The sequence below is a fragment of the Delphinapterus leucas genome, chromosome 9, assembly GCF_059928025.1.
Source record: "Delphinapterus leucas isolate spDelLeu-1000000601 "Yukka" chromosome 9, BTC_Dleu_Yukka2, whole genome shotgun sequence".
Classification (NCBI taxonomy): Eukaryota; Metazoa; Chordata; class Mammalia; order Artiodactyla; family Monodontidae; genus Delphinapterus; species Delphinapterus leucas.
Genome location: NC_143137.1, coordinates 104,093,855 through 104,119,571, shown reverse-complemented (window position 1 = coordinate 104,119,571; position 25,717 = coordinate 104,093,855). Strand labels below are relative to the sequence as shown.

The 25,717-nt window shown below is 34.7% G+C and overlaps 1 protein-coding gene across 1 annotated transcript in view; it reads right to left on the bottom strand.

Annotated features, from left to right (window-relative positions):
- Positions 1-1,428: 1,428 nt before the first annotated feature.
- The window catches only part of ZPBP (zona pellucida binding protein), a 102,858-nt gene continuing 78,569 nt past the window's right edge, over positions 1,429-25,717 (bottom strand). The window contains exon 8 of the mRNA XM_022593239.3: positions 1,429-1,813. Coding sequence (XP_022448947.1) covers positions 1,719-1,813 — 95 coding nt within the window. The 3' untranslated portion in view covers positions 1,429-1,718. The remainder of the gene's footprint in view (positions 1,814-25,717) is intronic.

Genomic DNA, 25,717 nt, shown 5'->3' with positions numbered 1-25,717 from the left:
AAGGAAAGAATATGTACTCCAATGCATCTCATTATTAAATTAAGAAATTTGGAAAACTTTAGAAGCTTGCACTACTTTTACAGATGGAGACTTAATAGGTCTTTTACTAGTTACAGAAAGCATGTGCAAGAGGAACAATAACTCACCCAAACAGTAAAACGGCAAAAATACGTGACTTAATAGTGGAAAGACGGCTCTTGAATAACCTCTCAAAAATATATGAAAACAATTATGTCATGATTAGGAAAGTCTAAAGGGATTGTTAAAGAAAGATCAACAGGGCTAACAAAGAAATGTCATTTCCCTTCCCTCTCTTATTTGTGTGAGAATTCCAGAGTAATGTTTGTCCACAGGATGACGGAGAAGCTAATGTATTTACTGGACACTTTCAAAAAGCCATGCAGAGGGGCTTCCCTGGTGGCACAGTGGTTGAGAGTCCGCCTGCCGATGCAGGGGACACGGGTTTGTGCCCCGGTCCGGGAAGATCCCACATGCCGCGGAGCGGCTGGGCCCGTGAACCATGGCCGCTGAGCCTGCACGTCCGGAGCCTGTGCTCCGCAAGGGGAGAGGCCACAACAGGGAGAGGCCACAACAGTGAGAGGCCTGCGTACCCCCCCCAAAAAAAAAAAAAAGCCATGCAGAGCCTCGGTTTAAGTACATGCCTCTCCTGTCCAGTGTGCTGCACAGCTGTGCCCAGATCCAATCTGTGTGCATTTTCCATTTACATATGTTCACGTCTCCACAAAGGAAATATGAAGAGAAAAACAGGGAACGTTCCAAGAAAGTGTAAAGTGGATACGAATATAATTAAAACAGTAATTAGAAAACTGAGAAGCTACTAATTTTGTGATTTACTCATGTATTTTCCTGGTAATTAATATTTAAATTTTTGGTAGTTTTTCATATTCAAACACAACATCCCAGGGTGGGAGAGTAAGTATTAGGTGGTCGCAGCAGTGGTATCTGTCACAGAATACTGTAATAGTGAAGGAAGTGAAAATGACTGCTTGATTCTCACCCCTAGAGGTGCTGCTGGGGAAAGAAACTGCTTAGTTTCTCTTTCTCTCTCCACATTGTGAAAGCTCAAATGTTAATTTAGGCACATACAACGATTACTCCATTCTAAAATGTCAAAAAGGTAATTTGAGGGACTTTCAACTGAAAAGTTTAAGATCACCATATTGAAGTATATTAAAAACTCATAGTGTGTTTGGGACTAGGTCTTAAACTAAAGTGGCTAAAAATTGCAATAATAAGACTTGCAGTGACTTTGAGCTATGAAAGGTCAAACTGGAAGGAATAGAATCCCATAAAATTAAAATCAAGGAATGAAACAAGCTGAAATTAAAATGATTGTGGAAGAATATGGTAGCCTGAGATTAGTCAATATATAATAACGATAGAATGGGCTATTTTTGAAAAATCATAAAAAAATCTTTTGGGCTAACCCAATATAGTATATTTGAAACTATTTTAAAAACAGTGATCCAAGAAATATTTTGGAGTCATATGTAAGGTCTGGCACTAATGAATAAAGATTACTGGATGTACTGTATATAAGGCATTTGGACATACTGTGTTTCAATTAAAATGATGACACCATATTTTGGTAATATCTAATATATTTAATTTTGGCATAATAGTGATTTATTATATAGTAATATTTCAAAAATATACTTTTGTGTTTAACAAACCACCGAAGAGCTCAAAATAATGGCCTATAAACATGCTTTTGCTCCAAACACCAAGCTGCTATTGCACTGAAGGCAGTGAATTCCATCACGGGAGTTATAAGATCCAGGGCTGCAGATCACTGTGAATAAAAAATAAGTTAATAAGTAAAAGTTTCCTAATGCCACGTAAATTAACTTTACATGGAGGCTAAATTTTCAAAGAAGGTTCTTTTTTTTCTTTTTGTTTTTAATTGTGGTAAAATGCACATAGCATAAAATTTGCCATTTTAACCATTTTTAAGTGTACAGTTCAGTAGTGTTAAATGTATGCAAATCATTGTACAACTAATGTCCAGAACTTCTGCATCTGGGAAAAACTGCAACTCTATACCCATTAAACATCTCCTCATTCCCCCTCTCCCAGCTCCTGGCAGCCACCATTCCACAATTTGTTTCTATGAGTTTGACTCCTCTAAATGCCTCATGTAAGTGAAAAGTTTTAAGTTTTCACTCTAATCCAGCTTAAACCAAGGCTGTGACCTAAAATAGTTTTACTGACCACACGATGTTGACATCAGAAGGCTGACTGGGCCATCCTGTAAGTTACAGAAGAAGCCACAAGGGGTCAAGAACCAAATGTGACTACCAGATGGTCCACAGTAACCACGATTTAGATGTATAAAGATAGCCCCAAATATGGGAAGGACTTGCAGATCATTTCTAACAATCCTCTGATTTCAAATCCTATTTCTATCCTGGGCTAATGGTGTAATTCTGGAAAAATTACTTAGCCTAAAACGTAACTCAGTTTGGTCATCCCTAACATAAGGACAATGTATACCATGAATACGTCACCACTGCTCCCTCCGTGTGATAGAAAGTAAAGAAAGGCAGGAAGAAACCAAGGTCAAATACATTCTCTGCCATTGATTAACTTTGGGATCCTGGGCAAAGTAGCCAATTCTCTTAGTTCTAGTTTCCTTATTTGTAAAACAGGTACAGTAACAATCAAGTCATAGCATAATTGTGAGGACTGAAACCAGATGACTTAGATGAAAAGGCACCCAGCATGTGATGGGCACTCAATAAATGCTTAACCCTGTGCATTGCGGGGTTGCTGCCTCTACTCACCTCTTCCACTGGGGGTGGGGAGGGCATCAAGGTCATGGGATGCCATCAGCCCCTAATTGAGTTGGGGTCTCTGACTAACCTATTGCAGATGTGGTCAGCCAAGGGATCACAAAGATGTTAGTAACAGCACATCTAAGGCATGGGTATCATGGGCCATCAAAAAAGATTCTTTTTCTAGCACCATGATTTAATAATACATGTCACTGACTGAATCTGGGTCATATTATATTATTTAATTTCTTATTCTTTTTAAAATATATTTTTTCAAATTGGGAAATATCTTAACCATCACTCAGAAAAAGTATTTTCCATTCTAGGTTCCACAGAGCTCCTCAAGTTTTAACAGACATTTTATTTGGGAATTAATGTTCCAGATGGAAAAAAAATTGGTAAACAAAGTTAAATAGATTTATTTGCTGCAGTAATAAGAAGAGTGTCTAAAGTGAAAATGTATGTGGTAAAATTCTAATGATATAATATTTCTCAGAGGTGTGTGATCATGGTACACTTTCTCTCAAAACACATATTAATATTTCTTGATGCACAAATATGGAAAGATTTAGCGAATGTATTGAAAGTGTCAAATCATTACATATGGAGAAGAGAAACCTGCATGCAGTCTTTACACACAGACTTTATACATGACTGTTACAAACAGAACTGATACTGGCATAAAATCATCTAAATTAAAGTTTAAATAAATAATGATATTCTAATAAATATTCTTATAATTTAAAAAACCTTCATAATATAGTACATGTTATACCACAGAGCCCTTATCTGTAGCACTCTCTCCTAGGATATATCCTGAAATATTTTGTTCTCTTTTAAGTGGAATTGAGGAAAAATGCTAAAATGTTATTTAAATTTAAAGTACAAAATTAGTGAACTTTTCTTCCAGGTCTGAGTCTCAGTGAGTAGAACATCTCCCAGCTACAGTTATGAGAGCAGCCTGATTAAAACTTGATTATTTCAATAAGAAGAGAAGGAAGCATTGGTGACTGATCAGTACTGACATATGAAGAAATAAGTAAATACAGGAAAATATCTTAATGAATTTTGGATAGGGAATAATTCCTTAAAAAGGGAAGTGACTAGCCATAATAGAAAATAATTGATACATGTGGTATTAAAATTAAGAACTTAAAGTAACAATAGTAACAACAGTCAATCAAGAAAACTAGGAAATAGTTGCAGCTTATATAACCAACAGAGGACTACCATTCAGAAAACACACACAATTCATGTAAATCAACGAGAAAAGGACAGAAAATAACAGGAAAAACTTAACCAAGGAGGCAAATTCTTGTGTACTGAAAACTACCAAAAATTGCTGAAGGAAATCAAAGACACAAATGGAAAGACGTCCCATGTTCATTTAATATTTAATATTGTTAAGATGTCAGTACTACTAACTATCCATGAAATCGCTATCTATGAAATCTCTAGATTCTATGAAAGCTCTATCAAAATCCCAGTGGTGGCATTTTCAGAGATAAAAAAATCCATCATAAAACTCATTTGAAATCTCAAGGGACTCAGAATAGCCAAAACAATTTTGTAAAAGAATAACAAAGTTGGACATCTCACACTTGCTGATTTAAGTACTACAAAGCTTCAGTAATTTCAGTGGTCTGGTACTGACATAAAGACAAAATTACAGACCAAAAAAATAGAAATAAACTCCCAAATAATTTTTAACAAGGATACCAAGATCATTCAATGAGGAAAGGACAGTCTTTTCAACAAATGTTTGAGCAAACTGGATATCCACTTGAAAATGAATGAGGTTGGATGCACCTTACACCATATATACAAAAATTAACTCAAAATGGATCAAAGACCTAAACATAAGAGCTAAAACCATGAAATTCTTGGAAGAAAACATAGGATAAAGCTTTATGACATTAGATTTTACAATGATTTTTTTATATGACACTGAAAGCATGAGGACAAAAGACAAATAATTAAATTGGACTACATCAAAATCGAAACTTTTTCTGCAAACTTGAACCAAGGAAAGGCCAAGTGAGGACAAAATGAGAAGGTGGCCCATTATGCCATCTGCAAGCCAAGAGAGAACTCACCAGAAACGAATCAACAGCACCTTGAAGTTGGGCTTCCAGCCTCCAGAATTGTGAAAAAAAATTTTGTTTAAGCCATCCAGTATATGGAATTTTGTTATGGCGGCCCACCCTAAAACAGTATTTATCCAAAAGAACTAAGAGTAGGATCTCGAAGAGATATCTGCACACCCATGTTCAGCGCAGCACTATCCACAATAGCCAAGAGGTGGAAGCAACCCTATGTCCATTGACAGACGAATGGATAAAGAAAACGTGGCATACACATGTGGACAACGGAAATGTGGTACATTAGTGCTGGGCCACCTAATGTGATGTTAATGTGGGAATGTGAAATTATAAAAAGTACTGTGGAATGGTATGAAAATGTGTGATGGTCACATACTACACATGTTGGAGGTGGGAATGTGATACATATACACACATATACACAACAGAGTAGTATTTAGCCTGCAAAAGGAAGGAAATTCTGACACATATTACAACATAGATGCCAAGTGAAATAAGCCAATCACAAAAGGACAAATGCCACATGATCTCATTTACATGAGGTACCTAGAGTAGTCGTCAAATTTATAGGGACAGAAAGAAGAAGGGTGGTTGTCAGTGACTGAAAGGAGGGCAGAATGGGGAGCTAGCGTTTAATAGGTGCAGAATTTCAGTTTGGGAAGATGAAAAAGTTCTGGAGATGGATGGTATTGACGCTTACACAACAATGTGAATGCACTTAGTGCCACTAATTTGTACCTTTCAATATGCTTAAAAGGTTAAATCTTATGTATATTTTACCATAATAAAAAATGTGATGCATTACATAATCATCAGATTGCAAGTATTTAACGTTTGGTTATGCCAAGAATTGGCATAGACGGAGACAGGATCTGTCCTACATTGCGTGGTAAAAGTGTTTTCTAAATTTTTTGTATTAACCCAGTCTGACATATTTTAATGAATTTCTCATCTTATGATCCAATATTAGCTAAAGACCTAGGATATACAAACAAAAGTATTCACAACACCATTGTTTGTCATAGTAGAAAAACTGAGAAGTAGGAAGCAATTTCAACCAACAATAAAACAGATATATACTCCTTGACATATTCATAAAATAGAATATTATATAGAAAAGAAAATTTTTAAAAATTGTGTTATAACCACAAAAATGTGCATGAATCTCACAGATACAATTTGCAATACTGTGAATCTGTTAAAATAGCCTATCATTGGACATATTCTCAGACTGGATTTTTAAAAATCCAACTTTATGCTGCTAATGTAAAAATGTAAGTTTTAATCAAATTAATCTATACCTGCACTGCACTCATAAATAAAACCTCAACTACAATTTTATTTCATATAACTTGACAAATCAATTTAAAATGGACAACTTCTAAAGAGAAAAAAGAAGGTGGTTTACCCTCTCTATACAACAAGACATTAATTACCACAAACAGTAAAACAAAAAAGAGGACCCTTTAAAAGACATATATTCGTGTGTATGTACATATATGTGTATATACATACAAATGTAGGTGTGTGTATATATGCACCATATATTATAAGTATATATATGTGTATGTATACACACACACACACACACACAATATGTACCCTTATTTTATGGACCTGAGAGTAAAGAAACAAAATTTGAAATTAATAAAATAAATTATTAGAGAATTTTTTCCTGGTTGTGAGGCAGGTAAGACTTTTATAAGAGAAAACAAATAGAGAAAATAAGCAATAAGACTTATACAATATTAAACAAAAAATAATGCACCAAAGACAATGTCCACAATGCTAAAAATCAAGTGGCCAAGAATTCTAATTCTAGCTTATATTGAATTAATCAGTCTGCAGAAAACACTTAAAACATCAGGAAAGAGGAAACATACACTATTTGACAGCCTTGAAGAGGTAGCAAAGACAGGCAAATGGGTAAAAGTATTATTATATATTTCAGCAGTGGGTACTCACCACACTATGTGGTGCATGGGTGGCTAAAACTGAAGCAAAAGTTATGTCTACTTGGTTACAAAAACTGAGAGGACAGACTTCTAGGCCACCAGAAGATATAGAAAGTAATGGGAGAAATTCAAGGAAATAGGTAGAAACAGAAGCAAGAACTCTAAAATCTCATATAGACTCCATGCAGATCACTGGCTGATGTGAGACCTTCACATTAGTCAATGATATTGCAAGAAGTTCAAAACCAGAAAAAGAGGGCTTCCCTGGTGGCGCAGTGGTTGAGAGTCTGCCTGCCAATGCAGGGGACACGGGTTCGTGCCCCGGTCCGGGAAGATCCCACATGCCGCGGAGCGGCCGGGCCCGTGAGCCGTGGCTGCTGAGCCTGTGCGTCCGGAGCCTGTGCTCCACAACGGGAGAGGCCACAGCAGTGAGAGGCCCGCGTTAACGCAAAAAAAAAAAAACAAAACCGGAAAGAGTTGGAAAGCTGAAAAAACTGAGAAGACGGTGCCTACAATGGGAGAAAAAGTTTAGATTTTGAATCTAGCATATTATTAGACTAAATAATAAACACTCTTCAGAGCAAAAATAAGCCAGAAGACTCTACACAGCACTACCAATAAAGTTTAGCATATAATAAAAATTATTAGATTTTCAAAGACACAGAAAACTAACTCATAGTCAAGAGAAATAAGAGTTTAAAAAAAATGAATAGAGTAACATCAGCAAAGATACTGGCAGCTCCAAATGACAGTCCCAACTAAAGAAACATGAAAATAATCAAGCAAAAACTCTCAGAATTAACTTTGAAAGAACTCTAAAAAACAATCAACATATAGAAATAGTAAAATGGCAGAAATAAGTCCATTCTTATCAGTAATTACTTTTAATGTAAATGGATTAAATTCTACAATCAGAAGACAGAAACTGGCAGAATGAATATTTATGATCCAACTATATGCAATCTGGAAGAGACTCACTTTAGACCAAATGAAACAATTAGGTTGAAAGTGAAAAAGTGGAAAAAGATATTCCATGGAAACTGTAATGAAAAAAGAGCTGGCGCTAATTCAGATTAAATAGACTTTAAGTCAAAAACTGTTATAATAGAAAAAGGAAATTACATATTCCTAAAAGGATCAAATCACAAAGAAGATATAACAATTATAAAAATATACATACCAAACAACAGGTACAGAAAATATATAAAGCAAACACTGGCAGAACAGAGGGAGACATAGCTCTACAGCAATACTTGGAGATTTCATTACCTCACTTCCAATAATGGATAGAGTTTCTAGACAGAGGATCAATAAGGAAATAGAGGGCTTGACAACACTATAAACCAACTAAATTAACAGACGTATATAGAACACCTCACTCATAGCAACAGAATACCCATTTTTATCAAGTACACATGGAATATTTTCTAGGATAGACAATATTTTAGGACACAAGACAATTCTTCATAAATTTAAAAAGAATGATATCATACAAATCACAATAGAATGAAGCTACTGAAGAAATCAGTAACATAGGGAAAAGCGGAATGTTCACAAATATGTGAAAATTAAACAACACATTCTTAAAAGGCCAAGAAGATAAAGAATATATCAAAAGGGAAATTGGAAAACATATTGAGATGTATTAGAATGAAAGCATAACACACCAAACCATATGAGATTAAGTGAAAGCAGAGGAACATTTATTAGTAGTAAATGCCTATATTGAAAAAAAAAGAAAGATCTTAAATCAATAACATAACTTTACACCTGAAGGGATGAGAAAACAACAAACTAAATTTACAGATAGCAGAAGGAAGAAAAATTTTTTAAAGATTAAAGTGAATATTAATAACAGAGAGAATTTTAAAAATAGAGAAAAGCAAGGAAAACAGAAGTTGATTTTTATAAAGACTAAAAGGACTGACAAGCCTTTAGGTAGATTGAGAATAAGAGAGAAGAGAGAAATTTTCAGAGTCAGAAAGAAAGATGGAACATCACTACCAAACTTACAGAAATAAAAAGGATAAGCCAATTTTAAGAAAAATTATATGCCACCAAATTAGGTAAGCTAGAAAAAAAAATGAAAAATACCTGGAAACCCACGTCTTACAAAAACTGACTGAAGAAGAAACAGAAAATTGGAAGAAATCTATAACAAGTAAAGATACTGAGCTAGTAACTGAAAACCTCCAATAATGAAAATCTCAGGGTGAGATGGCTTCACTGGTGAATACTACCAAACAGTTAAAGAAGAATTAAACCAATTCTTCTCAAACTCTTTCAAAAACAGAAGAGGAGGAAACACTTACTAATCAATCTGTGATATGAGCATTGCCCTGACATCAAAGCCAGATAGAGTTATTACTAAGACAAGGAAATAAATGTCAATATCTCTAGAATGCAGATGCAAACATCCTTAACAAAATACTAACAAGCAACTTCCAGCACTATATTAAAGTATTATTCACCATAATGAAGTGGGATATATCCCAGGAACTGCAAAGGTGGCTAAATATATAAAAACCAATCAAAGTAATATACTATACAAATAGAAGGGGGAAAAAAACCCTACATGATCATCTCAATTGATGCAGAAAAAGAATTTGACAAAATCCAAAATTTTCATCATAAAAACACTCAACAAACGGAACAAAATGAAAAAAATTTCAATCTGATAAAGGGCTTTTATGAAAAACCCAAAGCTAACATCATCTTCAATAGTGAAATATTGAAAGTTTTCCCCCTAAGATCAAGAACAAGGCAAGGATGTCCTAAAGAAAGTTCTAGAGAGAGCAATTAGGCAAGAAAAAGAATAAAAGGCATCTGAATTATAAAAGAAAAAGTAAACTAATTGTAGATGACATGATTGTGTGTATGTATACACACACACACACACACAGAGGGAGAGAGAGAGAGAAACCTGTGAATACACGTATACACATGGTACTAGAGCTAATAAAGGAATTCAGCAAAGTTGCAGGATACAAGATCAACACACAAAAAGTGGTTATGTCTATACACTAGCAGTGAAAAGTCCCAAAAGGAAATTAGAGAAGCAATTATATTTACATGATAATCCACAAAAAATCTAGATGTAAATTGAAGCAAGAAGGTTGAAGACTTGTAAAATTAAAATTATAAAACATTGCTGTAAGAAATAAAAGAAGGCCTACATAAATGGAAACACATCCTATGTTGGAGAAGTGGAAGACAATATTATGAAGATGACAATACAATCCAAAGGAACCTATAGATCAATGTATCCTGTATCAAAATCCCTCAGGCTCGTTTTTTTTTTTTTTTAATAACATCTTTATTGGAGTATAATTGCTTTACAATGGTGTGTTAGTTTCTGCTTTATAACAAAGTGAATCAGTTATACATATACATATGTTCCCATATCTCTTCCCTCTTGAGTCTCCCTCCCTCCCACTCTCCCTATCCCACCCCTCTAGGTGGTCACAAACCACCAAGCTGATCTCCCTGTGCTATGCGGCTGCTTCCCACTAGCTAGCTATTTTACGTTTGGTTTTGAAAAGAGGGAATGATGATCCTCAAATTCACATGGAATTGCAAGGGGCCTAAAATATACAACATAGTTTTGAAAAATACAAACCTAGAGTACTCACACTTCTAAATTTCAAAACTCCCTACAAAGCTACCATAATCAAAACAGTGTAGTACTAGAAAAAGAGAGAATGTACACTAATGGAATAGAACTGAGAGTCCAGAAATAGCCACAGACATCAGTGGCAAACCGATTTTCAACAAGGATGACAAGACCACGCAAGGGGGAGAGAACAGTCTCTTCAGTGAAAAGTCCTGTGACAACCAGATAGTCACATGCCAAGAATATATTTGGACCCCTAACTCACACTGTTTTCTAGAACTTACCTCAAATCATCAATGACCTCTTTGAAAAAAAGGAAAGGGGTAAATTTTTCACAATTTTAGATTCCATAATGGTTTTTTAGAAATGACACCAAAAGCATCATCAATAAAAAAGAAAATAAACTGAACTTCATAAAAATATAAAACTTCTGTGCACAAATGGACATTATTAAAAAGTGAAAAAACTCTCTGAGAATAGATAAACCTTTGCAAATCATACATGTGCTAAGGTCTGAGTATAAAGAATATATAAATAGCCCTTAGAACTCAACAACAAAAAGAAAGAAAACCCAATTTAAAAAATGAACAGAAGACTTGCCTAGACATTTTTCTGAAGATATACAAGTGGCCACCAAGTACAGGAAAAAATGGTCAACATCATTAGTCATTTGGGAAATGCAAGTCAATACTGAGACCCTACTTCACACACAAGGATAGCAATACTTTTTTAAAAGGAAAATAACAAGTGTTGTTGAGATAGTTAACTTTGTATATTATTAGTAGCACTGTAAAATTGTGCAGGCACTGTGCTAAATAGTTTGAAAACTGCTCAAGAAAGGTAAACACAGGATTGCCTGTGTATAAAGTATAAACAAACAATGCAATATTATTCAACCATAAAAAGGAATGACATACTGATACATGCTACAATGTGGTTAAATCTTGAAACATTAGGCTAAGTGAAAGAAGCCAGATAAAAAATGACACATATTGTATCTTTTCATTTGTATGAAATATCCAGAATAGAGACAGAAAGCAGACTGGTAGTTGTCAGGGGCTGAAGGTAGAGAAAAATAGGGAGTAACCACTTAATAAGCACAGAGCTTCTTTTTGAGGTGATTAAAATGTTTGGGAACTAGGTAGAGGTGGTGGTTGCACAGCACCATGTACTAAATGTCACTGAATTATCCACTTTAAAATGGCTTTATGTTATATGAATTTCAACTTAATTAAAAAATGAGTAGAGCTTCATGTGACCCCTGGGCCAATATAAATTGGTGTAACATATGTGTAATTGATAACCAAAAAGGGAGGACAGAGAGAATAATGCAGAAAACAATAAATGACATATATGACCCAAAAGCCTTGAATTTAACAAAAGACATAAATGAATAATCCAAAAAACTCTGCAAACACCAACATGAAATGTACAAAACCTCCACCCCTACACACAACATAGTCAAACTGCTATAAACCCCCAGTAAAGATAATCTAAATGCTATGGAGTAAAAATGATGACACATTAAATGCAGGGTGTGAGAGGGAAGAAGTATGAGTAGCAGCTCACTTCTCACTAGGAGCAATAACTGCTAGAAGGCAGTGGAATATTATTCAGTGCTAAAAAGAAATACTACTAAGTGAAGGAAGTCAATCTGAAAAGGCTACACACTGTATGATTCCAACAATATAAAATTCAGGAAAAGGCAAAACTATGGAGACAGTAAAAAGATCAGTGGCTTGGGGATAAAGAATAATGAGTAGGTGGAAAGCAGAGAAATTTTAGGGTAGTGTAGCTACACTGTATGATACTATAATTGTAAACATATGTCATTTGTCCAAAAAAACACAGAATGTACAACACCAAGAGTGAATCTTAATGTAAACCATGGACTTTGGGTGATAATGATATTTCATTCATTATAGATTCATCAATTACAACAAATGTATCACTCTGCTGAGGGATGTTGAGCGGTGGAAGTTAAGCATGAGGGGGTCCAGGGGACATATGGAAAATCTCTGTACCTTACATTCAAATTTGCTTTGAACCCAAAACTGCCTAAAAAATAAAGTTTATTTAAAAAACATGAAAGGTAAAAAAAGACATTTGGTAATACAATTTAGAGACATTGTAGACAATAACCCTGCACTACAAGTAAGGCTAAAAGAAGTTCTTTAGCCTGAAGAGAACAGTGAACAGATAGAATAAAGGAAATGATTTACCATTTTGCCTGAAACAACTGAAACATAATAACCATAGAAAGACATGGAAAATGGTTTTCAAGAAACTGGACATCAAACCACAAGGGACAGTGATCCCAAGGGACATACAGGAAACAAAATACTGATATATGAGCTCTACAACTGTTGCAGATTATTGCTTTCAGTGAGTTTCTAAATTATGGCAAAGGGAACTGTGGTGGAGCTGAGTTCTTCCCTGAACTGAAGAGACAAAGCTGAAGTCCAAGAAGACATTGAATGCAGCTAGTGTTCTTCCTGTGAACCAGAAAGGAGATACTGTGGAGACAGAGAACTCTGGAGATGAGTAGAACATCTCACTTGATTATATAACAGAAATCAGCATATGTGTCTGAGGAAGCTACCTGAATCTGGGGAAAGGACCATCAATTTTGATAACTTTAGAGGAAAGGGTGCTTGGCAATCACTCAGGCTAAGGAACAGTGTCTGTTCCCAATAACCAGAAAAGAAAATTCATATTCAAAAAGCACTGGGTGGAGCACTTAGGAAAGTAGTGGAAAATGATTAGCTTTAGACTGAATGCTGAAACAGAAACACCGATCAGATTAGAAAAGCAAGACATGAAATGATCAAATTGTTTTCAATAATGTATTAATAACTGCATGTGAAAAAAAGAAGACAAAATTCACAGGAATACGAAAATATGCAGTACCAAATAAGGTAAAATCACAATGTTTGGAATCTACAAAAAGAGTACTAGGCATGAGAAAGAGGCAAGAAAACACATAATAAAGGGAATAATCAAACAATAAAACCAAACTAGAAAAAAGGAGATGAAATACTTGTATACTAAAAACTACAAAACATTGCTGAAAGAAACTACAGGAAACCTAAATAAATAGAAAGTCATTCTGTGGTCATGGTAGGAAGGCTTAATATTAAGACGTCAACATTACCCAAAACAATCTAGATATTCAATGCAATCCCTATGAAAATTCCAACAGCTTTTTTTTTTTAAGGAAATTGAAAAGCCATTCCTCAATTCACAGTAAATTGCAAATGGCCCTGAACAGCCAAAACACAATCTTGAAAAAGAAGAACAAAGCCAGAGGACTCATACTTCCCAATTTCAAAACATACTACAAAGCTCCAGTAATCAAAACAGACAGACCTACAGGCCAATGGAACAGAAATAAACCTATTCATTTATTACCAACTGTTTCTTGATAAGGGTGCCAAGTTCATTCAATGTGAAAACAGTAGACTCCTCAACAAATGGTGCTGGGAAAACTGTATTTCCACAAGCAGAAAAACGAAGTTGGATCTCTACCTCACGCTATATACAAATATTAACTATGACTTAAATAAAGAGCTAAAAATTCCTAGAAGAAAACATAGGGCTAAATCTTCATGTCTTTTGGTATGGCAACAAATGATTAGATATGGTAACAAAGTTAAAAAATGGATAAATTGGACTTCATCAAAATTTAAAATTTTGTGCGTCAAAAGACATTATCAACAACTCTGTTAAGTGGCTAAGCAGAAATGTTAACAGGGTCTATCTCTTTCTGGCACAAGATATAAGCACTAAGCATAAGAAAGCTGGAGTGATTACATTAATATCTAACAAAGTAGACTTCAATGCAAGGAAAATTATCAGGAATAAAAAGGTGTATCATTACATAATGATGGAGAGTCAAGTCATCAGGAAAAGTAGCAATCCTAAATGCCTATTTACATAATTACTGAGTTTCAAAATACTTGGAAGACAATAAAGGAGAAATAGTGCAATCCACAATATCAGCTGGGAGCTTCAACATTTCACTCTTACAAATTGATTTAACAAGTGGAAACTAGAACAAAAGAAATACAGAAGACAACTTCTACTTAAATGCCAGAATAAACTTATTATTCAAGAAGACATGGAACATTCATCAAGATGCGCCATATCCTGAACCTTAAAACACTTCTAAAAACAACTAAAAGATTCAAAGTAATATAGAGCATGCTTTCTAAATAGAAAAAATTTAGTTGGAAATCAACAATATAAAGATACACTGGAAGTGATTAGTTATATGGGAATTAAACAGAATACTATGAAATGAGCCCTGGGACAAAGAAAATTACAAAGAAAATTAGAAAATATTTTGCACTGAGTGAAAACTTAAAAATAAATAAAATTAGTAGGATGAAGGTAAAACAATGGTAGGGAAAAAATGTATAGCCTTAAATACTTATGTAAGAAAAGAAAAAGATATAAAATCAATGAATTGATAGTATGCTGCTCCCTTAAGAAACTAAAGAAAGAATAGCACATTAAGTTTCAGATGAGGAAGAAAGCATAAAAAATACATAAATAAAGAGCAGATATTAATGAAATAGAAATCAAATGAAAAATTCAATAAACTAAAATCTGGCTCCTTGAAGAGACTAATAAAACTGATAAACCTCCAGCTAGAGCTTGTAAAACAAAAATAAGATACAAAACAAAAATAATAAGAAGAATGCCTGTTTTTATCTCTATTCAACACCGTACAGGAGGACCTAGTCACTGCAATAAAGTAAAAGAAAAAATGGCACAGATATCAGATGAAGAAGTAAAACTGTTATTTGCAGATTACAAGTTTATTCTTGTAAAAAAATACAGGGTCTACAAAATAATTATGACATCTAATCACTGAATAAAACAGATATATGGGATCCAGGTTAATATTTAAAAATCAATATGCTGTAGTAATTCAAAAACACAGAGCAAGCAAAGCAATTTTTTAATGTAACATGGTAATAAAGCTTCATTAATCAAGACACTTCGGTATTGGTGAAATGATAAACATAAGGATGAATGGAGCAGAATTAAACCCACATGAATATATAGTCAGTTGAACTTTTGACAGAGGTACCAAGGAAAATTTAATGACAAAAGAAAAGTCTTCAACAAATGGTGCTGTATCACCAGGACAGGTTATCTGTATTGTAACAAATGATTATTGACCCTTACCTCATACTAAATAGAAATATTAACTCAATATATATCATAGACTTCAATGCAAACCCAAAAGTACTAAACAAAAAGCACAGTAGAAAATCTTTGTGACCTTAGGGTAGGAAAATTTTTATTAGAACACAAAAACACATGAACCACAGAATTTAAAAAATTAATAAATTGGACTTCTTCAACGTTTTGCTTTGAAAACAAAAATGTAAGCCACAGTCCGGGAAAATATATTCACAGCACATATATAAGAAAAAAAACTTTTCGTCCATATTAAATTAAGAACTTACAACTCAGTGAGACAAACAACCCACTTAAAAAATGGGAAAGATATTTAAACAGATACTGTGCAAAGGAATACCAATATCCAATAGAAAGTTGAAAATATCTTTTAAAAAGGAAAATTAAAATTAAAACCACAATGAGATACCACTACACATACACACATTGGAATGGCTAAAATTAAAAAAGAGTGACCATACTATGCTTCGGAAAGTATTTAGAACAATTGGAACTCCACAACTTTGCTGGTAGAACATGAAAATTGTACAGCTGCTTTAAAAATAATTTGGCTTTTTTTTTTATAAAGTTAAACATACACTTACCGTATGACCCAGCAATCGCAATCATAGGTATTTTCCCAGAAGAACTGAAAACACATGTCCACCCAAAGACTTGTACAGGAATGTTCATAGCAGCTTTATTTGTAATGGCCTAAAACTGGAAACAACCCAGATGTCCATCGTCAGGTGAATGGATAAATAAAATGTGGTATATCCATACAATGGACTACTACTCAGCAATAAAGAGGAGCAAACTATTAATACATGAGATAATACTGACAAACCTCAAAATTATGCCGAGTGAAAGAATTCAGACAAAGATTATATACTGCATGATTCCATTTATTAAAAATTATTAAAATGCATGCAAATATATAGTGATACAGAGCATATCTGCATTTGCTTGGGAATGGATATTGAGGGAGGACTGATTACAAAAACGCATAAGCAAAATTCAGGGTTACAGCAGAGATCCTCTTCTTGATTGTGGTGATAGTTTCATGGATGTATATGTGTCCAGGTCATTAAACTGTATAATTTCAACATGCGTACTTAATTGTATGTCATTGTTGAGCCCAAACAAAGGAAGTTGTGGAGGTTATTTAAGGCAAGACGCCATTTACTGATTATCATGCAAAACAATACTATATGTCATTGTTGATTGCCTCAATAAGAATTAAAAGTATAAAATTTGGGATTGGGGTAAAAAATATCCAATTCTGATAATGAATATATCTGAGCAGAAGAGGAAGACAATGGATTGTTGAGGCCCTCACAGGAAGCTTCAGCTGTGTCCTATTTAAATCACTTTAAATCTTAGGATACAAAGCAAGTGACAGAATATGAAATTTGTTTCTAATGGGTGATATGAACATACTTGTTTATAACATCAATTTCTATATTTCTAGATGTTTGAAATATAACATTATAAAGAAAAATTTTATTTCCAAAGAGCGATAATAAATCAAAGACAGACACACACATATACACACACACATGCATCGTTCCCTGAAAATCAAAACTAAACAAGCTTCAAGGTACAGATAGCTTCAATGAGGTATTGAGGGAAAAATTATATAAATTTTACATAAACCATTCAGAAAAAGCAAGAAGAGGGAACGACTGCAATTCACTTTTAAAACAGCAAGTGCCCTAATAATAAAATTTTATAAATATTTACAAGAAAACTATAGACCAAAGTTCCTTATGGATATAGATACAAGAATCTTTAACTAAATGTTAGCATATAAACCTCAGTGATATGTAGAAATTATGAATGATGATCATATATAGTTTATATTAGAGGTCAGTTTATACAAAGTTGGTTTAACTTCTATGTATCGATCAATGCATCATAAAACATGATAAAAGATACAAAACATATGATCATATCAATGGTGTATACAAGACATGACAAAATTCAATCTCTTTCATGATGAAAAATCAAAATAAATAGAGAATGGAAGGGAATTTCCTTCATCAACCCGATTAATGGCATCTCTTAAAAGCTGCCAGCTAGCATCACAGCTAACGGGGAAAGCCCGTGGGCCCTGACAGTTGGCACAGGAAAAGAATGCCAACTCTCACCACTTTCGGTGAGCACTTTTCTGAACATTCTAGCCAGACTAATAGGGGCAATAAGAAGAAATAAAGAGCATGGAAATGGGAAATAAAGCAGTGAAATTGTCTTTATTCCTATGTGAGATGATTAGGTATGAAGAAAATCCTAAAAATAAAAAATAAATTCTTAGAACTATAAGTTTTATCAAGGCCACGCAATACAAGGTCAATGTTTCTAGAAGAAAATAGGAAAAATTCTTCATGAGTTTGGGATAAGCAGACATTTCTTGGATGGACACAGTATCTTTGGTTCCTTAAGAAAAAAATTAAGAAACTTAGTTTTCTCAAAATTAAAACTTCTGTATTTGAAAGACACCATTAAGAAAGTAAAACGAATATATATGGACCTGTTTCCAGAATACATAAATAAACCTTGTAAGTCAATATTTAGAAGAAGAATAACCAGAAAAAGGGTAGAGGGAATGATGTGAACAGTTTACAAAAGAACATATGTGAATGCTCACAGAGAACAAGAGAAGATATTTGATATCATTAGCTATAAAGTAAATACAAATTATATCACAAATAAAATAGCACTACACTGATTAAAATTTAAAAGTTGGACAATATCAAGACTGCAAGAATGTGAAACAACCAGAAATCTCATACACTGCTTGGTGGACATGCAAAATCACACAACTACTTTGTAAAAGTTTGGGAGTTTCTTAACAGTTAAAAATACTCTACCATATTATCTTAAAACTTAACTCTTATGCATTTATCCAAGAGAAATGAAAACATAGGTCCACAAAAAACTTACACAGAAATGTTCATACAAGCTCTATTCACAATATCCCAAAACTAGAAACAACCCAAATGCCTGTCAAAAACTGAATGTATAAATAAACAGCGGTAAATTTAATAAGTAGTTGTGATTGTGAAGTAGGATAAGGGGACAATTTGGGGAATGAAAATTTCTATATCTTCTTAGGGTATTGGTTAAATGGATGAATACACTTGTCGAAACTCGGTGTATTGTACAATTAAAATGTGCACATTTAAAAATGAGTGTATTTATGACACCTTAATAAAGTTGATTAAAAAAGTTTTCCCATAAATACTGCATGATCTAAAATAGTCAAATTCACAGAGGCAGGAAGTAGAATGCTGGTTCCCAGGGGCTGGTGAGAGGGAGAAATGCAGAGATATTACAAAGCTTTAGTTATGCAGGATGAATAAATCCTGGAGAACCAAGTAGAGCAATATGACTCTAATTAACAATATTACATTGCATACTTGAAATGTGGTAGAAGGGTAGATCTTAAATGATCTCACCATACATACACACACACACACACACACACACACACTATATATATATGTAACTATGTGAGGTATGGATCATGATGGATATGTGAATTAGCGTAATTGTGGTGATTATTTCACAATGTATACATATATCAAAACATCAAGTTGTATATCTTAGATACATACAACTTTGTCAATTATACCACAATGAAGATGAAAAACAGACAGAGAGATATAACACATTTATGAATATGAAGCTACCTTCTCCCCAAAACATAACCCTATCAGGGTTACTGAAAATGAAAACTGACCAGCTGATTCTAAAATAAATAGGGGAATATAAGGACCTTGTGACAGACTGTATTTCCCAGAGATGGCTAACAATATATCTATCCCATTCTACACATTCTTACAATTGTGACCTTGTTGAGCAGTAGAATCCATCCGGGTCACCTCCTCTGTTCCTAAGTGGAACTTTGTATGACAGAAGTGACACCAGCTGACTTCTGAGGCTAGGTCATGGCTTTCTATTGTTGTCTTAGGACATGAGCTTTTAGATTCCACTGCCATACTGTAATGTAACAGTGCCCAGTGCTCACACAGGGCCAGTTAATGTGTATAATCCCATGAGTTAGTATGGAAACACTCAAGAATAACAGGCTTATGGCCAGAGTAAACAGAAAATGCTTGCCGCAATAGCAGAGAATGACTAGCCTAGACTGAACATTGGTTCAGCCAAATAAATTAAAAGTAAGACCAGGGCTTCCCTGGTGGCGCAGTGGTTGAGAGTCTGCCTGTCAATGCAGGGGAAGCGGGTTCGTGCCCCGGTCCAGGAGGATCCCACATGCAGCGGAGCAGCTGGGCCCGTGAGCCATGGTCTCTGAGCCTGCGTGTCCGGAGCCTGTGCTCCACAATGGGAGAGGCCGCAACAGGGAGAGGCCCGCATACCGCAAAAAAAAAAAAAAAAAAAAAGTAAGACCAGAAATAACCAAACTGTTTCCAAACAATTTTTCTGTGTGTGTAAGAACAAAACTCAATAATGCAAACATATAAAAATACAAAAATATTCAACACCAAACAACAGAACATTCACAAATATCTGGCATTCAGTGAAAAATTACTTGGCATGAGGGAGACAAGACAATATGACTCACGATAAGAAAAAAAGTTAATTACAATCTACCCTGAATATGTGGAAAAGGACATTAAAACAATTAATGTAACAATATTCCCTATGTTCAAAACTTAGAAAGCCCAGAGATAAACCCACGCACCTATGGTCAACTAATCTATGACAAAGGAGGCAAGGATATACAATGGAGAAAAGACAGTCTCTTCAATAAGTGGTGCTGGGAAAACTGTACAGTTACATGTAAAAGAATGAAATTAGAACACTCCTTACGCCATACACAAAAATAAACTCAAAATGGATTAGATACCTAAATGTAAGACCAGACACTATAAAACTCTTAGAGGAAAACATAGGAAGAACACTCTTTGACATAAACCACAGCAAGATCTTTTTTGATCCACCTCCTAGAGTGATGGAAATAAAAACAAAAATAAACAAATGGGACCTAATGAAACTTAAAAGCTTTTGCACAGCAAAGGAAACCATAAACAAGACGAAAAGACAACCCTCAAAATGGGAAAAAATATTTGCAAATGAATCAATGGGCAAAGGATTAATCTCCTAAATATATAAACAGCTCATTCAGCTCAATATTAAAGAAACAAACTACCCGATCCAAAAATGGGCACAAGACCTAAATAGACATTTCTCCAAAGAAGACATAGAGATGGCCAAGATGCACATGAAAAGCTGCTCAACATCACTAATTATTAGAGAAATGCAAATCAAAACTACAATGAGGTATCACCTCACACCAGTTAGAATGGGCAGCATCAGAAAATCTACAAGCAACAAATGCTGGAGAGGGTGTGGAGGAAAGGGAACCCTCTTGCACTGTTGGTGGGAACGTAAATTGATACAGCCACTATGGAGAACAAGTATGGAGGTTCCTTAAAAAACTAAAAATAGAATTACCATATGAACCAGCAATCCCACTACTGGGCATATACCCAGAGAAAACCATAATTCAAAAAGACACATGCACACCAATGTTCATTGCAGCACGTTTACAATAGCCAGATCATGGAAGCAACCTAAATGCCCATCGACAGACAATGGATAAAGAAGATGTGGTATATATATACAACGGAATATTACTCAGCCATAAAAAGGAATGAAACTGAGTCATTTGTAGAGACATGGATGGATCCAGAGACTGTCATACAGAGGGAAGTAAGTCAGAAAGAGAAGAACAAATATCGTATATTAACGCATATATGTGGAACCCAGAAAAAGGGTACAGATGAACCAGTTTGCAGGGCAGAAATAGAGACACAGATGTAGAGAACAAACGTATGGACACCAAGCGGGGAAAGCGGTGGGGGGTGGGGGTGGGGGTGTGATGAATTGGGAGATTGGGGTTGACACGTATACACTGATGTGTATAAAATGGATGACTAATAAGAACCTGCTGTATAAAAAAGTAAATAAAATTTTTTTAAAAACCCAAAAACTCAGTAATGCAAAAATATAAAAATACAAAAATATTCAATGCCAAACAACAGAACATTCACAAATATCTGGCATTCAGTGAAAAATTACTTGGCATGAGGGAAACAAGACAATATGACTCATGATAAGAAAAAAAGTTAATTGCAAACTACCCTGAATAAGTGGAAAAGGACATTAAAACAATTAATGTAACAATATTCCCTATGTTCAAAACTTAAGATAACATATGGAAGATATAAAAAAAAACATTTCATTCAATCTTCTAGAGGTCAAAACCATGCTGTGTGTAATGAAAAACACTCTGGGTAGGATTACTGGTTGACGTGATATTGTAGAAGGAAAGATGACTAATCTTGAAGATACAGCCATAGAAACTACAGAGAATAAAACACACAGAAAACATTTTTAACAAAGAGATCAACAAAGAGCTGTGGCAAAATGTCAGTCAGGTTAATATGCTTTTAATTGGAATCCCTGGTGGAGAAGATGAGACTAATAGAAAAATTATTTGAATAAATAAGTAAAACTATTTTCCAAATTTGAGGAGCACTGAGTGTCCACAAATCCAAGAAAATGAAATATTCTTCAATAGCAAATTCACACCAGAAGAAATGTTAAATAAAATCCTTCAGGCCATACGAAGAGAACTGCAGGTGGAATTGGGTCTACACCAAGAATGAAGACTAATGGAAAGGATAATTAGATGGGTAAATACATGTGATTTTTTTCTTATCATTTACATCCCCATAAAAGATAAACTGTTTAATAAACAGAACAATGTAGTGTGGGCTCTGTGGCACAGGTAAGCTTAACTGGGTGGATGTCAACAATAGCGCAAAGGTCAGGAGAGAAGAAATGGAAGTATAATATTTTAAGATGCTAATACTTCATATGAAGTGGTATAATATTAATTAAAGGTAGACTGTGATAAATTAATGATATACACCATAAGCCTAAAATTATCACTAGAATAAAAACACACAGAGCTCTACCTAATAGGTCAACAAGGCAGATAAATGGAAGCACAAACACTATTCAATTAATTTAATTGAATGTAGAAAAAATGGAAAAAAAGGAGCAAAAAATAAGTTGGGGAAATAGAAAACAGTGAGATGATACACTTGAACCTGACAATGTGAGTAGTTACATAAAATTGGGTTTAAAGATGCCAATTACAAGGCAGATATTGTCAGACTGGACTTAAAATGCAAGATCAAACTGTATGTTGCCTAAATAAATACATCTTGAATATGAAGATATTAATTTAAAGTAAGGGGCTAGCAAAAGGCATAGCATTTGTACTGGCCAGTTTTATGTGTCAGTTTGACTAAGCAATACTAGTTATTCAATTAAACACTAATCTAGGCATTGTTGTGCAGGTTATTTTGTAGATAAGACTAACATTTACAATCAGCTGACTTTAAGGGGATAATCTGGTGGGACTGATTTAATCAGCTGAATGGCCTAAGACAAGAACTGAGGGTCCCTTGAATAAGAAATTCTGCCTGTGGACTTCAGCTTCAGACTGCGGCCAAGAGTTTTTTGTCTACCCTTCCTGAAGACCTGCCCTGTAAATTTTGGAATTATCTAGTTAGCTATCACAATTACATGAGCCAATTTCTTGCAATAAATCTCTCAGTATACATATATCCTACTGATTCTTTTCTCTGGTGGAACCCTGACTGATAAACCATGATAATACTAATAAAAAGAAATCTGTAATTGGCAGTATTAATATTAGACAAAACAGAAGTCCGAGGAAAGATTATTACAAGGAACAAAAAATATCTCATAATGGTAGGGGCATGAATATAACCAGAAGGATATAGCATAAAAAATGTTTCAGTAAATTAAAAAGTATTCAAATCACACATATTCTCTCTGACAACTGAATTAAATTAGGTTTCAATAACAGAAAGATCTCAGGGTTTCCCTGGTGGCGCAGTGGTTGAGAGTCCGCCTGTCAATGCAGGGGACACGGGTTCATGCCCCGGTCCGGGAAGATCCCACATGCCATGGAGCGGCTGGGCCCGTGAGCCATGGCCATTAAGCCTGCACATCTGGAGCAACGGGAGAGGCCACAACAGTGAGAGGCCTGCGTACCACAAAAAAAAAAAAAAAAAAAGGAAGATCTCTGAAAATTCCCATAACATCTGGAAATTAAACACCACAATTCTAAATAACCAATTGCTTGAAGAAGAAATCCAAAGAGAAATGAACATTATGAAGTGAATGGAAATGAAAATACAATATGTCAAAATTTGTGAGGTGCCACTAAGGCTAGGGAGAAGTTTATATCTTGACGGCCACAAATTATCAAAACATTACCCCCTCCTCCTCAAAATAAAAACCTGAATAGCCATATGTATTACAGAAATCGAATTTTTAGCACACACACACACACAAAAAAAAACCCAAAAGACAAAAAACACTTCCCAACAAAGAAAACAAAATAAAAGGTGTACTCTGTCTTTGCCTTGCTGCTTATAGTAAAATGCAGGAGGAAAGAGATAAATTGATGATGGCACTGCTAAGCAAAAAGGAACCATCATCTGGTAATTAGAAACCTGTCCAGCTTTCAAAGAATGCTAAAATCAGGAAGTCCACTGTTAAAAAGCAAGATCTAGAGAGTAATGCTATGGCTGGATAAACTTTTGCTACCAAGACTACGTATGTGATGCATAGGTCCACTCAACCATCCTGGAGGAAGCCTGGAATTGAGATATGGAATTGCAGAAAAGTTGTGTGCCTCCACAAGAGGTGTCACTCTTGACTCACGATGTGAATACCCATGACATGCACAGGAGAACTGCAAGGTTTTTAAGAATGTTTTACAGCAGAAACACTGCTAACTTGGACTAAAGGGAACAGAGGCAGGATCAAATTAAAGACAGTTTTTAGATTTCCAAAATTCTACAAGCAAGAAATGGGCTGGTAGAATTAATCATCTGCAAACGCGCAGCACCCCTGGGTAAAAAAGGAACGGCTCCCATGGAGAAGTACTGGGCGCAGCGGCAGACCACGTCGGACCCACAGGCCTGAAGGAGGGGACAATGGAACTTCCATGGCCTAGAACGTAGTGCCTCTGTGGGCCCAGTGGGCAGAGGACTGAGCTATAGAGGGCTATTCTCAAGACTAGAAATATACTGGAATGTTCCCTTCTAAATTTCAAACTTGCTTGGGACCAGTGACCCCTTTCTTTCTTCCAATTTCTCCCTTTATAATTATTAAATTATTAACTACCTGGACATGATTGATATTTATAAACTAATATACTCAACAACTACAGAATATACATTGTTTCCAATAAAATAACTATATATATGAATTAATTAATAAGTAACATATTAAATCAGAACTCAATACAAAATGATACCTGAAAATCTCCAAATATTCACAATTCCTTTTGAGGAGGAAAAAAAGAAAAAAGGGAAAAGTGTCCTTTGGCAGGTGCATGGTGAAGTGAAAAATTAGCAAAGGGGAAAAAATTAAGATCCTGCAAGAAATAAAGAACTAAAATCTGGAGGGCACAGAATCCCTCTCCAATTACTGAAACAAATTAATAAGTAAATCTACTAGCAGAAAAGGACTAGAAATTTTGTAAGACATCCCAAATACCTTAAAAATGAATATAAAAAGACAAACATATCTGCACAGAATTATTTCAAAAAATGAGAAAATTAGACGAAATTCACATCAACTGTGGAAAAGTTGCCTTCCAAAAAATAAAGCCCCAGCCCAGATGTTTTCACTGATGAATTCTATGACATTTTAAGTAAATCCTAATTTTTTAAAAAAACTAATTACTGTTTTTTTTTTTCCCCCAGAATACAGAGGAAGAGAGAACACTTGCCCAACTTGCTTTCTTAAGGCTGGCACATTCATAATACCAAACCTGAGAAAGAAATTATAACAAAATACATAATATAATAACACAGATCTTTAAAATATTAGCAAAATAAATCCAGCAGCATATAATAATGAAGTAGGATTTGTTCAAAGACAGAGATTTTGGTGACTACACACAACCGAGTGTAAAATAGTTTT